Here is a 16,581-nt window from a genome sequence, read left to right as displayed (position 1 = left end):
TCGACAGGACAACCCAGCAAAGCTGGAGAGCTCAAACCATAACACGACTAACGAAGAAATGCCAGTCCTTACGGAGAGGCCAGGAGGTCCGCGGTGCCCGTGTGACGTGCTGTTTCTAGGAGGTGACATCATCAATGACATAATTGCCAAGGAACTCGCTGTGGTTCCGGTGATTCTGGAAGAGCGGCTCGCTCAGCCCTGGGACCTGGCTGGACTCTGCCGCCGTCTGGGACCCAGGGAAAATAGTTCCACCACGTTTTTGGTACACACCTTGCCCCGCTTCTCCGCGCCCGGTGCTCGCTCCAGTCCGCTCCAGCGCACCCCAAAGCTCTCTTTGCCACGGCAGCTCCCCCAAACTCATTCTCGCCCAGCTCCTGCACCCCACCCCGTCCCCCCATCCCTTCCCTCCACGCTGCGCCCCCTCCCCAGCTCCCCACAAGCACCCGCTCCCCAGCCCTTCCTCCCCCCAAAACACCCCCTGTCCCCAGTTCACCCTCCCAGCACCTCCCACACCAGTTTCACAGGCATCTCCAGCGTCCCTCACCCCCTGTCAGCACCCCAGTCTCTTCTCACCTGTGCCACCACTATCCCCTCCCTACACACACACCAGTGCTCCCAGTACCCCCCCAAACACCAGGTCTCAGTCCCTCTTCATCTTCCTTCTCACGTGCACATACCCCAGTGACCCCAGTACCCCCCTCCCACACCCCAGTTCCCCCAAATACCCCCTGCCCACACACACCACTGCCCCCAGTACCACCTCTGTGCAAACCAGTGCTCCCAGTATCCCCCTCCCCACACACCAGTGCCCCAAATACCACCTGCCCACACCCCAGTGCCCCAAATACCCCCTAATCAATGCCCCCAGTATCCCACCTCCCCCTGTGCTGCCATTAGCCCTCTGCACATACCAGTGCTCCCAATATCCCCCTCCCCACATACACCAGTGCCCCCAGTACCTCCCCCACATACACCAGTACATCCACTGCCCCTTGCCCCCCACACCACCACCCCCAGTACTCCCTCCCCACATGCACCAATGCCTCCAGCACCCCCTGCCTGCACACACCAGTACCTCCACTACCTCCCTACCAGTGCCCCCAGTAACCACCCTGCCCCCACACCAGTGCCCCCAGTACTCCCTCCCCATAGACACCAGTGCCCCCAGCAACCCCTCCCCCCCCCACCAATACTCCCAGTATCCCCTCCCCACGTACACCAGTGCCCCCGGTACCCCCCCTCCCCATAGACACCAGTGCCCCCAGTACCCCCCTCCCACACACCAGTGACCCAGTACCCCCTCCTCACATACACCAGTGCCCCCAGTAACCCCTCCACCCCACCAGTGCCCCCAGTACCTGCTCCCGATGGACACCAGTGCCGTCAGTACCCGCTCCCCATGGACACTGGTGCCCACAGTACCTGCTCCCGATGGACACCAGTGCCCCCAGTACCCGCTCTCCATGGACACCAGTGCCCCCAGTACCCGCTCCCGACGGACACCAGTGCCCCCAGTACCTGCTCCCCATGGACACCAGTGCCCTCAGTACCCGCTCCCCATGGACACTGGTGCCCACAGTACCCCCTCCCCCACACACCAGTGCCCCCAGTACCCGCTCCCCATGGACACCAGTGCCCCCAGTACCCGCTCCTCATGGACACCAGTGCCCCCAGTACCCGCTCCCCATAGACACTGGTGCCCCCAGTACCCGCTCCCCATGGACACCAGTGCCCCCAGTACCCGCTCCCCATGGACACCAGTGCCCTCAGTACCCGCTCCCCATGGACACCAGTGCCCTCAGTACCCGCTCCCCATGGACACCGGTGCCCCCAGTACCCGCTCCCCATGGACACCGGTGCCCCCAGTACCCGCTCCCCATGGACACCGGTGCCCCGCACCCCGCCGCACCCGCGCCGCCCGGGCACTACAACTCCCGGCGGCCGCCGCGGCCGGAGCCGGGCCCCGGGGGCGGAGCGGAGCGGAGCGGAGGAGGCCGGAGCCGGAGCCGCGGCCGCCCCAGCGCTACCGGTGCCGGCGGGCCCGGGGCCATGGAGCGCCCCGGCAGCAGCGGCTCCCTGCGGGGCGAGATCGGTGCGTGGGGGCGGCGGGGTGGGTGTGGGTGTGGATGGAGGGGCAGGGTGGGTCTGCTGCGGGAGGAGGCGAGGGCTGGTGATAGCGTCGTGTTTTGGGGGTGGGCAAGGATGGGTTTGGGGGTAGCAGGATGGTTTGGGGGTATCAGGATGGGTTTGGGGGTGGGCAGAATGGTTTGGGGGTAGCAGGATGGTTTGGGGGTGGCAGGATGGGTTTGGGGGTGGCAGGATGGTTTGGGGGTGGCAGGATGGGTTTGGGGGTAGCAGGATGGGTTTGGGGGTATCAGGATGAGTTTGGGCGTGGCAGGATGGTTTGGGGGTGGGCAGGATGGGTTTCGGGGTAGCAGGATGGTTTGGGGGTATCAGGATGGGTTTGGGGGTATCAGGATGGATTTGGGGGTGGCAGGATGGGTTTGGGGGTAGCAGGATGGTTTGGGGGTGGCAGGATGGTTTGGGGGTGGCAGGATGGGTTTGGGGGTGGCAAGGATGGTTTGGGGGTGGGCAGGATGGGTTTGGGGGTGGGCAAGGATGGTTTGGGGGTGGGCAGGATGGGTTTGGGGGTATCAGGATGAGTTTGGGGGTGGGCAGGATGGTTTGGGGGTGGGCAGGATGGGTTTGGGGGTGGGCAAGGATGGTTTGGGGGTGGGCAGGATGGGTTTGGGGGTATCAGGATGGGTTTGGGGGTGGGCAGGATGGGTTTGGGGGTGGCAGGATGGGTTTAGGGGTGGGCAGGATGGGTTTGGGGGTATCAGGATGGGTTTGGGGGTGGGCAGGATGGGTTTGGGGGTATCAGGATGGGTTTAGGCGTGAGCAGGATGGGTTTGGGGGTGGCAGGATGGGTTTGGGGGTGGGCAGGATGGGTTTGGGGGTAGCAGGACGGGTTTAGGCGTGGGCAAGGATGGTTTGGAGGTGGGCAAGGATGGTTTGGGGGGCGAGTGGCCTCTCCAAAGGAAAGGGGTAAGAGGAAGGTGAGGATGCTCTTGGGAGACCCCCTGCTTCTGGGCATGGGGAATTATCAGCATTCCTCCACAAACTAATGTGCGTGTGTGATCCGAAGAGGCGGTGTTGGGGAGCTGGAGAAGAGGGGATGGCTCCCTCCTTGGAGGGAGGTGGCGGGTGGGAGCCATGCAGCACCCCGGAGGGCCCAAACCCTGCCTCCCGCCAGCAGCCGCCTGCTGGGTTACCTCCTCAGGGCTGGAGGTGGCAAAGCTGCTTGCAGAGCTGCTGAGAAATCCTGGGATGAGGGCACAGCCGGCTGGAAGAGCAGGCCGAGCCCGGCAGCCTGCCCTGCGGCAGGACCGCAGCAAGGACCGCAGCGGCTGCAAGGCCGTGCTGCGTGGCTGGTTCCCCTGGTAGGGATGCTCTCTGGTTGCATCAGGAACTGGCCGTGTTCCCCGGCCTTGTGCTTCAGTCGGCGAGGCAGAGGTGTAAATCTTGAACGTGCAGATTTGGGAGGTCCGGCCCCGGCTGCAGTCTCCCTCCTGATCCATAACCCCGGGCGCAGCCGGCTGGATGTGGATGTGGGAGCCCCGTCCGTGGGGACCGATGATGTTATCTCTCACGTGAGCCTGCCACGTAAGGAACTGTGCAGTAGGAGAGAAGAAATTTGAGGAGCCTGCAGTTTGCAGGTTTGGTTTTTTTTGGAATATACGATAGGCCTTTAATGAAATGCTGCTGGGGCTTGTTCTCCCCAGTCCTGTTGGTGACAAAGCGATGCTGCTCGGTGGCTGGCAATTTGAGGGCTCCATCCTCATTTGGACTTCTTGCTTCTCCTGACCACGAGAAGCTTCAGTGGAGGAAAAACATCCTGCTCAGGGATATTGGGAAAGGGAATGAGGATCAAGAAGCAAATAAAAAAGCCTGCACGTACTCTGTGCTGTGAAAATGCTGGTACTCGCGATTCCCCTTCAGGGGGTGGTTTCAGTCCACCGCACACCTCGGCATCGTGTTATTCTTCGGGTCTGCTCCATCTTTCATAACCACTGGCTTGTGTTGGCATTTACTGCTTTACGCCGATAAATAAAACGCTGCGTTTAGGGATGGAGAGGGGAATGGTCAGTCCAGCTGAAATACATGACAAGGTGTTTATTTTTTTAAAAATAAGGCAAATCACCCTTTTTCTCCTGCTCCGTCAGTGCTTGCCTTGAAATGGGGGTCTTACGGAGATGTGTTCAAAGGGGAGGAACTGTAGCTGCAAGGTCTGGTTTGCCAATGGTTTTTAGTATCGACCTTTATGTGACGAGCACCGTACTGCTCCTGTAATCCCTGCCTTTGCAGGCTACCAAGGCACTTATTTTTACGGAGAGGATGCATTTATCTTGCTGAAGGTTGCATGAAAATGCACGGGGCTGTTCCCTACTCATTGCTACCTTGAAAGCAAGCCGCACCCGAAAGGAGATGATATTGTCAGGTAGCGCTGGCACGCGAAGCCCGGACTTGCCCCGTGTAGGTGTAGATGCTCAGCGAAGGCGTCGAAGCTAGAAATTTAGTTGTCAAAGCTCCATCTTTTCAGGAAGATAGTTTTTAGGTGGGCTGAGTTGCTCTCTGGAGGTCTCCCGTTTCCAGTGATTTCGGATGGAGCCAGGAGGGACAGTGCTCCTAACGCTAAATAAGAGCTCGCTGGGACGAATCTGGAAATTTGAATGCTGCAGGGGTTTGTACTCGGATAAAGTTTCAAGCCAGTACAGCGAAGCGTTTCAGAAACTGTAAGGGACCCCAGCATTACGAACAGGCCCTGAGAGGGCAGCGCTCAACGGGGAGCCCACAAACATGAAGCACTCGATTTAAAATCGCGTGCTGAGGGGCGGCACGGTGCGGAATAAGCTCCTCATTCCCAGCTCTCTCTTCTAGCTGCCAGCTAGTTCCCCGTCCGCTTTTCTCCTGCGCGGAGACCCGTTTGCTCCGCATGTATGGTTTTATTTATTCACTTATTTATTCTTTCCTCTCTAGGCTTCTGGGCCGATCGAACACCGGTTCATGAAGCGGCCAGGCGGGGAGAAATCCTGCAGCTGCAGCAGCTGATAGAGAGCGGAGCCTGCGTCAACGCCGTCACCTATGACTCTATCACCCCGTTGCACGAGGCGAGCCTGCGAGGGCAAACGCAGTGTGTCAAGCTCCTGCTGGCTGCAGGGGCCCAGGTGTGTAGTTGGGTCTGATCCAGCTGGGAACATCACCCTGATGTCCGAAGTTATTTCTGGGATCTGGATTCTCCCCATCTAGGCTCTTCTTCATCACCCTGGGCTTTCTTGACAGTCAGCAGAGGATGGCAGGCCTCTTCAGAGGGTGTTTGAGCTTAATGAGGACTTAAAAAACTGCCTGGAAGTATTTCTCTCTCTGTCTTTCCCCCTCTCTCCTCACTGACTACCAACAGAGCCCAGGGTGACTAGAAATCTAATTTAGATGACTCAAGCATCTAAAGCTAGCTGCGTTGAATCAAGAGGCCAGAAGGGGAGCAGGGGACCTGTACCTTCCAGAGGGGATTTATATATATTCTCTTGTTTCTTCTTCTGTTTCTTTAATTTTATTATGGAAACAAAAATCAGCTAAGCGGGGTCTTTGGATATAGCTGACGATGACTGTCTTCGAGGACTTGTGACTTGTGACATGCTGAAGACGGCTGTCCTCGGAGCAAAGCCGGCGGAGCGGAGCGCACGTGCGCTCCGTGGTCCTGCGGCTGAGTCCGCCGCCGAAGCTGGACTTTGCACTAAAGCAGAGAGGAGTTGCGTTGTGTTACTCAACTGCAACGCTTGTAACCTTCAGCAGGAAAGCGGTAGAAAAATACAACGATGGAAATAACAAGGCTAAACTTGTGACATTAACGTACATCTGTGCCCCCAGAGCGATGGGAACAGCGCAAGCCAGGTTGCTGGCAGTAGCAACCAACTCTTTCCTGAGTCCAGACCATTTCTAGAGTTAAAAGAAGTGAAAACATAGGCAAGAGGGTACTGTCACACAGCAGCCTGCGGGTACCTAATGGTTTTTTTCCTACCTCGAAGGTGGATGCCAGGAATATCGATGGCAGCACGCCGCTCTGCGACGCCTGTGCCTCGGGTAGCATAGAGTGTGTGAAAGTGCTGCTGTCCCACGGCGCCAAGGTGAACCCTCCCCTTTACACAGCGTCTCCTCTCCACGAAGCCTGCATGAATGGTGAGCCCGCGTGGTCTTATCTTTGCGCAGTTACTTGCAGCTTGGAAAAAAAACCCCAAGAAAAGCATCTGCCAAGTATCTTAAATTGACCATAAGCTGTTGTTGCTCATCAGACCATTACAGCTTGCAAATCTATCCGCCTTACACGGGCACAGCTCCTTTTGAACGCAGAACGCAAAGCACTGTGGTATCGGATGAATAAAGCCATCCCTTGTGCTGGGTGCTTTTATCCCACGTGAGGGACATGGGATCAGATGGTAGGCAGGTAAAGCACCAGCTTCTCGATGCTCTGTCAGAAAACCTTGAGCCAAACAGGTAGCTTTGCTCGTGTGAGCAGAGGAGAGTTTGCATCCTTTTCCTCTGATCCAAGTTGAGATGGGATAAATTGTTCTGATTAAAACACGAGACCGTGTTAATCAGGTGGTCCTGTCCCAGACCCCTCCTGGTTGTTTAGAGCTGATGGATGAAGCTGTCAGGTGGGAAGAAAGCGCCCGGGACTGTTGGGCAGCGTTGCTGCCTGGGCTGCTCCTTGTCCCTCTCTCAGCCTTTTCCAGCTGGAGGGTCTGTTCAGGGGGTAAGAGAAAACTACAGGGGCCAAAATAATGTTCCAGCTGGCACGTGCCAGCCGCTCTCTGCTCCCCCCGTCCTCTGCTCAAGCCTCTCCTGGACGTTTGGGTCTGGGTTACGGAGCAAGAGCAAGCATCTGGGGTGGCTGTGACAGCAGCAGCGGTGGGGGGAGCGGCAGAGGGGTATTTGGTGTAATTCCAACCCTGAACTTACACTTGCATGAATGCAACAGCAGGAAAGCCGGGATGCGAGAGCGGCAATGTCCCCGTTAGATGATCGTGACCAAATTTCTTAGTTGTTTTGTGCCTCAGTTTCCTCTTTGTAAGATGTAATACCTCCTCTCTCCTCCCCTTCACTGTTTTTGTTTTATGCTGTCCTGGACAGAGTTTCCCTTTGACTGTGAAGGCTGTGGGAGACAGCATTTTTGACAAACAGGTAGTTACTTAAATACATAGCTGTGAGCTCTTGCTTAGCTTTTCCTTGTTAAGCCTTTTTCCTAAGGCTTGTTGATGATGACTGCCCGCTTTCTGGTAAGTTGTATTATTAGCATTGGAAAAAGTGAAGCTGGAGTGGTCTTGAAGGTGATCTGATCCACCCAGGGCGGGATACATACAGCATATATGCTGTATACAATACAACCAGCTCCACGAACTATAGGTGATTTAGTGCAAACCCTTGAAATCAGTTTTTTTTTACCTGACTCCCTGCGAGACCTGTTAGCTCTAGCTCAGCGCCGTGCCGATGTGACTCTATTTCTTGTGCCCTGGTCTCAGTCTTGATCCTACGGTGTACTGTGTTGGCTCACAAGCATTTCTATTTTGCAGCTGTCACCCCAAATATCAAACAGGCTGTTTGTGGGTCAAGCTGATCTCAGCATGCCATACGCTCCCGTTTCAGCTGGATTCTTTCTTTTGACTCAGATCCTCCCTTTCTAAAGGTAGCTCAGAGTGCGTGCAACTCCTCATCGACGTCGGTGCAAACTTGGAGGCTCACGACTGCCATTTCGGGACGCCCTTACACGTGGCCTGTGCCAGGGAGCATCTGGACTGTGCAAAGTTGCTGCTCAAGGCAGGTATGGCAGCCACAGGCTTCGCTTCTGGGTGGGCAGGAGACGGTGGTGTCTGCGCGGTGTTGCCCTCGGCGTTCCGCAGCGGCGTTCTTGTCGAAGAGCTTATTCCTTCACAGCATAATATAAATGACAGAGGTCAAAGGTTTTGCCTTTGCCTGAGCAAAGCTTAATGCTTAAGCATTTTTTCAGCGTCTGCCTGTCGATACCCAGTTTGTGATGTTCCCAGTGACATTCCCATTCACTTATTTTAATAAAATTCAGAACTCTTCAGCCCCCTAGAGCAAAATTTCGACTTCTTCCCAAAAGTGGTATCAACTGCTGGGCATGCGTTCAGCTTTGGTAGCACAGTCATATGGTTTCGTGTTAGGTGTTAGGGAGAGATGTGAGGCTTTGATGTTGGACAGAAAACCAGAGATGAAGTCACTTCGTACCTCAGGGAGATCTGGTTAGTGTTATGCCCGCATGAGTTTGCTAGACGTTCAAGTCAATGTTCTGTGCTCCAGGTTTCACATCCCAGTTTTCTTGCTGCTAACTTTGGAGTTGGACTTCTTGTCTTTGCCTGTGCTTACCAGGAGGAGATTTGGCCCAGGGGTGGGGATTTGTTTCCCTGAACATTAGTTGTCTAAAAATTACACGCTAGTTTGTTTCCAGCCTCTCCAGTTCCCTGTCTTGGGCACCCATTAATCGATTCCCCAGAAATACCTGTTTCTCCCTGTTAATTTTAAGGGCATTTCAGTGTGGCTACACGTATCTAAAAGCCAGTTGTTTGAATTCAGTGAGGTTCATCTCACCTCTGCTGAACAAATCGGATGATAAAATGCAAGCAGTTGTGGGGGGGATTGGAAAGACCTTTCGCTGTCGGCTTGTAAAAGCCAAACTTTCTAAGCAAAAATATCTGTAACTCAAACTTGGTCCTGCAGTAGTGTCTGATGGTGAGCGGCCGCATCTCGTGGGTCTGGGGTATTTCTGTTAACAAAGATGTCACTGTTTGCCTTGAGTAGGAGCGCTCCATTTTGATGACTGGGAACGGCTCTTTGCTGGCTTTGGACAGCACGGATTCAGGAAGCAATTCTGAACTTCACACTCAGCAGCTTATTTACCCGGTAACGTGGACTAAAATCCTTTCTCTGCAAGGAAAACATCAAGCCAGAGAAGAAAACTCATGCGTTGCCAGCACCGAGAACTTGTTCAGCAGTTTGGTTTCCTGTTTGTGCTGTTTTGTTTGGATCTTGTTCTAGCTGCTCCTGCGTGTTTTAACAACATTTTTTTCTCCGGTCAAACCACTCCTTACGTTTGGGTCCAGCGAGGCTTTCGTGAACAGGTTTGTTTTTCTTTCTGGCCTCAGGGGCAAACGTGAACGCGGCTAAACTTCACGAGACAGCCCTCCACCACGCAGCAAAAGTGAAAAACGTAGATCTGGTGGAGATGCTGATTGAATTTGGAGGAAACATTTACGCCAGGGACAACCGAGGAAAGAAGCCGTCGGATTACACTTGGAGCAGCAGTCCCACAGCAAAGTGCTTTGAGTACTACGAAAGTAAGTGAGAGATGATCCCCTGCCCCAGGAATTCGGTGGCTGCCAACTCTATTGCACCAAATCATGATTCTCAGTCCACTTTGATTTGTAGATCCCTGATCATCTTCCCGTGAAGGTCTAGAGTTCTTGGTGGCAAATGTACAGCAGCTGGCCGTAGGCTAGCTCTGCTTAATTGTGATTGAATGACAGTGGTAAGGTGGTCCAAATCCTGCCCGCACTGAATTCAGGTCCCTCTCATGTGTCAGCATGAGCTTGATGCATTAAGTCAGGTCAAGGAAATCGCCCAGTTGAAAACTCATTTTGTTCAGGGCAGGGAACGCATTAAACTTCAGCTGCGCTGCCTGTCTGGTTTTGGAGGAGACATTTGACTGAGGTTTAAGGATGGTTTTAAATCAATCAGTGTCTTGGTTACCCTTAGCGGACCTCGGAGGAGTAATTCACAGACCTGTCTGAGCATTTGCAGACTGCTGCTCAACACCACGGCATTAGATGATCCTAAAAGTCATAGAATCGTAGGATGCTTTGGGTTGGAAGGGACCTTTGAAGATCACCTAGTCCAACCCTGCCCCTGCCGTGAGCAGGGACATCTCCCACTAGATCAGGTTGCTCAAAGCCCTGTCCAGCCTCACCCTGAACACTTCCAATGATGGAGCATCCGCAGCTTTTCTGGACAACCTGTTCCAGTGTCTCACCGCTCTCATTGTAAAAAAATTCTTCCTTATAGCAAGAAAAATTTCTTCCTTATAGAAGAATAAAGTCTTTCCTGGCTTTGCAATCCTTTGTGTGGTGAGCACCTTATAGCCCCTTTTCCCTCTGACTTCTTTCCCTGGAGCAGTCTCTCCGAGTTATTCATTGCTCCCTTGTCGTGGAGAGCAGTGAAGTGTGCTGCTCTGGCTGCAGCTGAGCTGGCTGAAGAGATTGAATGCCACATGCCCATACGTACTCCTGGTATCTCGCCAGAGTTTGCTGCCCCCTCAACCCAGAACTGCACATGTAGTTGCTTTTCAACACAGACTATTGTAAAAGTACTATACTAGCTTTATTAGTATTTTTTTTTCTTTTGTTTTGTATCATTAAATTCGGGACTAGGCCTAGGATAGATGCAGATCTTGGAGGGCGGTGATTGCAGAGGCTGTGGGGGTAGGGATAGCAGCTTCTTAGGAATGACTGCTTCCAGAGCAACGTGCCCGATTGTCACTCTACGTCCATGCCGGAGCATCGGCACCCGGCGTCGAGGCTGTGGGTGGGAAGGGACTTGGGGAGTTTTATTGGAGCTCTCCGCAGAGTGCTGAGCGAAAAGGCTTGACGCAATCCTTGGATGGCGAAATGGAGCGGTAGAGAGGTGTTGGAAGTAGGTTTTGTTCCTATATACGGCGTTGACGAGGCTTAAGACAGCGTCACTAAGGAAATCTGAAAGTCTTGGATAGCCCCAGTGGATCAGAGCAGTGGGCGCCGTTGGCCTTTGGGGGATGCAGGTGAGGAAGGGAGCTGGGAGAAGGGCGCTGCAGCGGTGCTCGCTGTTTCTGGTGGGATTTTCATCGGGACGAGCCTTGAGAGAGCACGCCCGTGGCTCTGCGGTGCCTTCCTTGGGCTTGGGTGCTGTGGGAGGTTGAGCGCTTGTAAGCAGAGCCAGGCTTGTGATCACAGCGGAGGCGATGCCAGGCATCGCCCTCCTGGGAGGTCTGTGCTCGGTGGGAAGATCAGCCGTCCGCTGAGCTGCAGCCCTAACTTTGCACCCTCTTTTCTCCTTTTAGAAACACCTCTGAGTTTGTCGCAGCTTTGCAGAGTTACGGTGAGGAAAGCTGCCGGGCAGCGAGCACTGGAGAAGATTGCCAAGCTAAATATTCCTCCGCGATTAATCCAGTACCTGTCCTACAACTGACAGTGGTGAAGGTGGCCGGGAAGGACGCTCTCTTTAGCTCCCGCAGTATGAAGTATGTCTCTTTCTCTTCTACCTCCCCCCAGGAAACTAATATTAATTTAAGCAAACTGGTGTAAATAGTATTTATGAGGCAGCACTTCCTCTTCTCCGTGGGCAAAGACAGGCTCGGGCAACGTGTAGCACTGGTTTGAAGTTGTAACCTCTCCTGGGGTGATCGGTTAGACTGTCACTATGTTGGAGGCTGTAGCGCTCGCTCTTTGAGCGGGATTAATCTTGCCTACTTTTACGTGTCTCTATCCTGAAGGCATCTCTGTATGATCTAACCAGGCTCCCTTTGCAGTCAGTGAAGAGAAATAGATACTTCTGGAGCATGATTCATCCGTCCTGTTTTAGATGCCCGTGCTGGGGTGGTACAGAATGCCTCGGGAGCGCCTGTCTCCGCTGACTGCAAAGGGATTTAGAGGTGATACCCTCGGATACGGACGTCCGTGTTTCTGCAGTGGGAGTGCTGGAGCCCACCTCCGTGTTAATAACTCAAGTGACAACTGCCTAATGCCAAGGGACAAGGCTCGAGAGACCTGCGCGCTCTAGCTGGAGGCAAATTAAGTCCCCAGCAAGCTCAGGACTAATTAGAGGCACTGCAACCCGTTACTGACTTTCCATGAAGTTCAGCGGGCTTTGGCTCAACACCAGCAGTGAGGACAAACTGCTGCCAGATCGGGGTTGACTTTGCCCGTGCTCCTTCCTCGCTGAAGGTGAGCCAGCTCTTACTGTAGCGTTCCTCTAGGGTATCACCATCTCTAATTTTCAAGCCCAAGCAGGAAGCAGGTCTCGCTGCACGTCCAAGGATGCTTCCCTCCAGATGGCTGGTCCCAAAGAATATTTCTCCACTTGCTCCGAGCCACTGTGGCCACTCTGTTGGTTTTATGTGCAATAAGAGGCAGAGCTGCTGCCCGGTGGTGCCTGAAGCACGGCAAGGGCACGTCCCTTGTGCAGTGATGCAGCAGATCCCTGTGGTGTATACCCACACGGGAAAGGCAATAGGAGGCCTGGGCTCTGCCTTGGGTTTTGAGATTTTTATTTCTATTTTTCCCTCTCTGAGTTTCTCTCGCAATGCTGGAGCCTCTCCAGAGGTTGGCAGCAGGAGCCAGCACTGAGCTGTGCTGTGTTGGGCTCGAATCCTTTGGCTTCAGCAGGCGCGACTGCAGCTTTGTCCTTTGGTGATTTAAACCGTCAGGGTGACATTTGCATGAGCAGAGCCAAAATTGTCGTCTACCTTCCAGATGAGACGTTACGTGTTGTCTGAAGGCAGTAACCTACAGGGTACGTGGTACTAAGGGAACGGAGCTCCCTGATGCCCCCATGGCAAGTCTTAGCACTGTGATGAGAACAAATTCCTCCTCTGAACGACAGCAAATGTTATGAAATCTGCTGTCTAACGTGGCATCGAGCTAACCCAGGGCTCTCAACATCCTTCATGCTGTGAACTAACACTTGAGAGCCAGCGGTCGCTTGCCTGCTGCCTGCAAGGTCTCGGGCTCCTCCAGCCAGCACGATGGGGCTCAGCCTCGGGAGGGAGGGGGAAAATAGCATAAGCACAGGGTTAAAGAGCTGAGGTGGAGCTGAATGCACTTTAATGGTGACCAGCAAATCACTTTTTGTTTTTTAATTTTTAGTTAGGTTCATTCCCCCTGCACCCCTCTGTTGTGTTGGTTTTTTTTTTTTGCTGTGTGGTATCATATAGAACAGGACAGAAAAAAAAATTGCGATCCTGCTCTTTGGGGGGCTGTCTGTTTATAATTCTGATTTTTGTGTTTAAAGTATCAGAAATGTGAAATGGCCAAGCAGCTCAGGGAAGCCCTAGAGATGTTTATTGTGGGATTCACCCCCGTGATCGATAGGATAAAAGTTTTGTATTGTATCTTCCAAGAAAAGCTTCCTCTGCCCAACACGCATGTCCTTACAGGTAAATATGTATTAGGAAAGTGCAGCTTTTGGTAATCTGGGGTGAAAACCTTCCCTCTTGGTTCAAATTCAAATCCCTTGTTAGGTTGCTTTTTTAACATTGCCTAAACTGGTGAAATAACAAAATGGTGAAGTCCAAGTTTCCAATGTAAAACCAGAAGACTCCTCGAACGACCGAGAATAAAATTACAAGTTCCTATTTACGTCATCTTTATTTTTTTCCTCTCTTCTAAGTCACCTCTCTGGTAGGTTCTAAAGTTTGGTTATTTTTTTTTAATCTCTTTTAAGAGGTCCTGCTGATCAATGCACGCATCCAAGAAGGATTTACCGAGAGAGCTAAGCACCTCTTATTTGGTGGCAGTAGCCACCAAATCAGTAGCAGTTTTCTTAAAATATCTGCTTCTTATGGCCACGTCTGGAGGGAGAGGTGGTCTGGAAAAGTCCTTTGAGAGCCAACAAGCTAGAAAACAGCACCCGAGTCGTTCCCCGGTGTGCCGTGGTACTGAGGCAGGGGGCCAGATCGTGCCGTGGCTGTTTATGACCCGATGGGTGTTTACTTGTACGTTTCTGGGTTTCTAAACTGCAAGGGAAAATTGAGATTGAGCTTTTTAACCTTTTATCCAACCTGTCTAGCCCTCAGTTCGTTTAGTCCTGCAGGGATTTCTCAGCTGGTTGTGAAGCATCTTCTGAGCTGTTGCGTTTTACAGCTCAGAGTAAAGGTAAAGTCGATGCCAAATTAAACCAATGCGATGTTTTGCCTTCACTAAATTTCCCAGACTGCAATTTTTGTGGCAGTTAGCAGTTACTGCACGAGTAGCGGCATCATCCTTGCCGCAGGTATAGTCTGGATAGCTGGGAATCACTGCAGCCGTCCCAAACTACGATGAAAATTAGAAGCTTTGGAGATAACATTGCCCTAACGGGTGTTGGGGATATGCTGGAGGTCAAATTTGGATTACAGTCTCTCCGCTCCTGGTGAATTGCTGTGGGTAATTCCACTTACTGATACAAGAGGCCGTGGCAGGTCATCAGAGAGCCATCCCCAGCACTCCGCTTCTGCAAACCCATCGCGCTGCGTCGTCCTGCTTGACCTGAGCCACAGAAGCGGACGGCTCGGGATCGCCCGCAAGACATCCCGGAGGCCGCGGACACGCTCTTCTCTATCCCAGTAAGCCGTACCCGTCTCTCGTTGCACCATCGCATCGCAGGTAGGGGTTGGGAAAGGCAGTTGTGGCTGCCCCCAGGAGATTCCTCCTCTGGTTATTTTTGCACTGGTTGTGTTTTGTTTCTTACGTGTATAAGAAAGAAGGTCTCAGGAGGACTTTATCTTCTGGAAGTTTTATGCATCTCGCCTGGGTGATGTACCCTCAGGCCACGTAGGGTTGACTTCTCTCGGTTATGGGTTAAAAAATGTGGAGATCCCAAACACCCAATTCACGCTTAGTTTACAGGGACGGGGTGCCTTTGCTGTTTCAGTGGCAGCCGAAGGAGGCATGGGTTTGCAAAGAGTTTGGGGATTGCTGGGAATGAAAGAGACTGTCTAAATCCTGGGTATTAAGTGAAACTCCTCAGCTGACTCCGCTTGGGTTACACCCTTTGCTTTATTTTTATGTCAGGTTCTGGCTATTATTTGACTTCCTTCACCCTTTAATCCAAGTGTCAAATCAGGGCATGAATCCAATGCAAACACGCCCAAAACCACCAGGCCGGTCCTGCTTTCATCCGTCCCCTTTCTGGGCTCCCCAAACTGCAAACCCAGTCAAGCATTTGGGGCCACCTCCCCTCTCCTGTGGGTTTCTCCACCACCTTTGCTATGGGTCCAGCAGCACGGGGAGCGATCTGAAATAACCCCGCTGCTTCGGGGAAGCCCAGGTGAGAACAGGGCTTTGCTTTCATCCGTGAAAATCATCTTTTGGACAGTCAGCCTTGCTCCTGGGCGCTGCCGGTTGCTGCTGGCCGGGCTTCTTAAGGTCGGCTCGCAAGCGGGGAGCTTGATCGTAGCAGTTTTTCTCCAGCTATGTGAAGTTTGTCCAGAAAAAACAAGGTGTGACTGAAGCGGATGCCTTGGAAGGAGGCCTCGCGGCGCTGAAGAATTAACTCCTTGTAACGCCAGCAGCCGTTGCTTTCCCTGGACGAGGTGGAGAGGAGCCACCCTTCCCCTCCGTGCATGAAGGAAGGATCTGTGCCGTCGGTTGCGGCTCCCCAGGTCTCGGCATAAGGAAACGGCGGCGAAGGGAAGACATCAAACACAAACAGGGTTGGTGTTTTTATTTTTTAATATCTTCAAGGGACTTTGTACAAGAGAGCAAACCCCAAGAGCTGCCCGAACCTTAGCATCAGCAAACAAAGACCTCAGTGTCCTCTGGAAAGTGGCATCTGAAGATGAGTAATGGAGTGGTTGCATCATGGTTAGGGCAAGCAGGAGCATGAAGTGTCTGTTCTACCTCTTGATTTAAAACAAAAAAAAACAAACCCCAAACGCTGAAGACCTTGAGTATTTACCTGAGCTTTCACACACCCTGTTCATCATTTCCCTCCTTTCTTCAGGGGAACGAGCGATCTTGCAGGCACTTGCAAGAAGATGGCGCCTGTCCCGCACGCTTGAGTGGGAGCTGGTGGAAACCGAGTTGGTGGGGTCTCTGCTGGCTTGGGCTTGCTTGAGGCCCAGCCTTGGGCAGCTCGGAGGCTGGTGAACGTCCTGTTCCCTGGCCTGGGGGCGGCCCGAGCGCTGGTTATTTTGAAATCAGGGTTTTTGAGGCCAAGGTTGTTATTTTCAAACTTAAAGCCAGCACCTAAATCTGTAGCAAGGTAGCAAAGCACAAGGGAGAAAAAAAAAAAAAAAACCACCTCTACTGGTTTCTTAGGACCTCTGGAAACCTTGACTACTTCTACGTGGCACCTTTAGGTTTGCCTGTGCTGTTAGTTAACCCCGGGCTCTCCTCCCTGCATGCCACCGGGGACAAAAACCTCATGTGTCCTGCAAAAAAAAAAAAAACCAAACCAACTTACTTTTTCACCCAGCAGCGTAGATGCAGCTTGTGCTTCGGTAGATGCCCTATAACTGTGATACCCTGATGCTTCTCTGGGTTTAGGCGCTGAGACACCGGGCTCAGAAAGCATTTACCTCTGTTTGGAAAGAGTACAGCACGCTACGAAGATGCTATTCGTATTTATTCCTGATTGTCTGATTTTTCATGGTTCCTAGCACGTTGTAGTGGTACGATTTGGGCGGGTGCAAACGTGCTGGACTGTTATTCGTGATTAAAACGCTCGGAAAGGTTTCATCTGTGTTTCTTTCGACTGTGTTTCTGCCGTAGACGGTTG

At 52.8% G+C, this 16,581-nt stretch overlaps 1 protein-coding gene across 4 annotated transcripts; it reads left to right on the top strand.

Moving 5' to 3' along the window:
- Window positions 1-1,989: 1,989 nt before the first annotated feature.
- ASB13 (ankyrin repeat and SOCS box containing 13) lies at window positions 1,990-16,541 on the top strand. Of its 4 annotated transcripts, none has more exons than XM_082309854.1 (7): window positions 1,990-2,092; window positions 5,041-5,228; window positions 6,087-6,237; window positions 7,742-7,876; window positions 9,219-9,410; window positions 11,165-11,344; window positions 11,686-16,541. In XM_082309854.1, the coding sequence occupies exons 1-6, from the start codon at window positions 2,050-2,052 to the stop codon at window positions 11,290-11,292; spliced, it is 837 nt and encodes a 278-aa protein (XP_082165980.1). In that variant the 5' UTR covers window positions 1,990-2,049; the 3' UTR covers window positions 11,293-11,344; window positions 11,686-16,541. The 4 variants fall into 4 exon arrangements, with proteins under 4 accessions (XP_082165980.1, XP_082165979.1, XP_082165977.1 ...); XM_082309853.1 differs by having other exon boundaries at window positions 11,633-16,541; XM_082309851.1 differs by having other exon boundaries at window positions 11,620-16,541.
- Window positions 16,542-16,581: the final 40 nt, after the last annotated feature.

Source organism: Platalea leucorodia, assembly GCF_965183815.1.
Source record: "Platalea leucorodia genome assembly, chromosome: 4".
Classification (NCBI taxonomy): domain Eukaryota; kingdom Metazoa; phylum Chordata; class Aves; order Pelecaniformes; family Threskiornithidae; genus Platalea; species Platalea leucorodia.
This window is presented reverse-complemented; position numbering and strand designations above follow the sequence as displayed.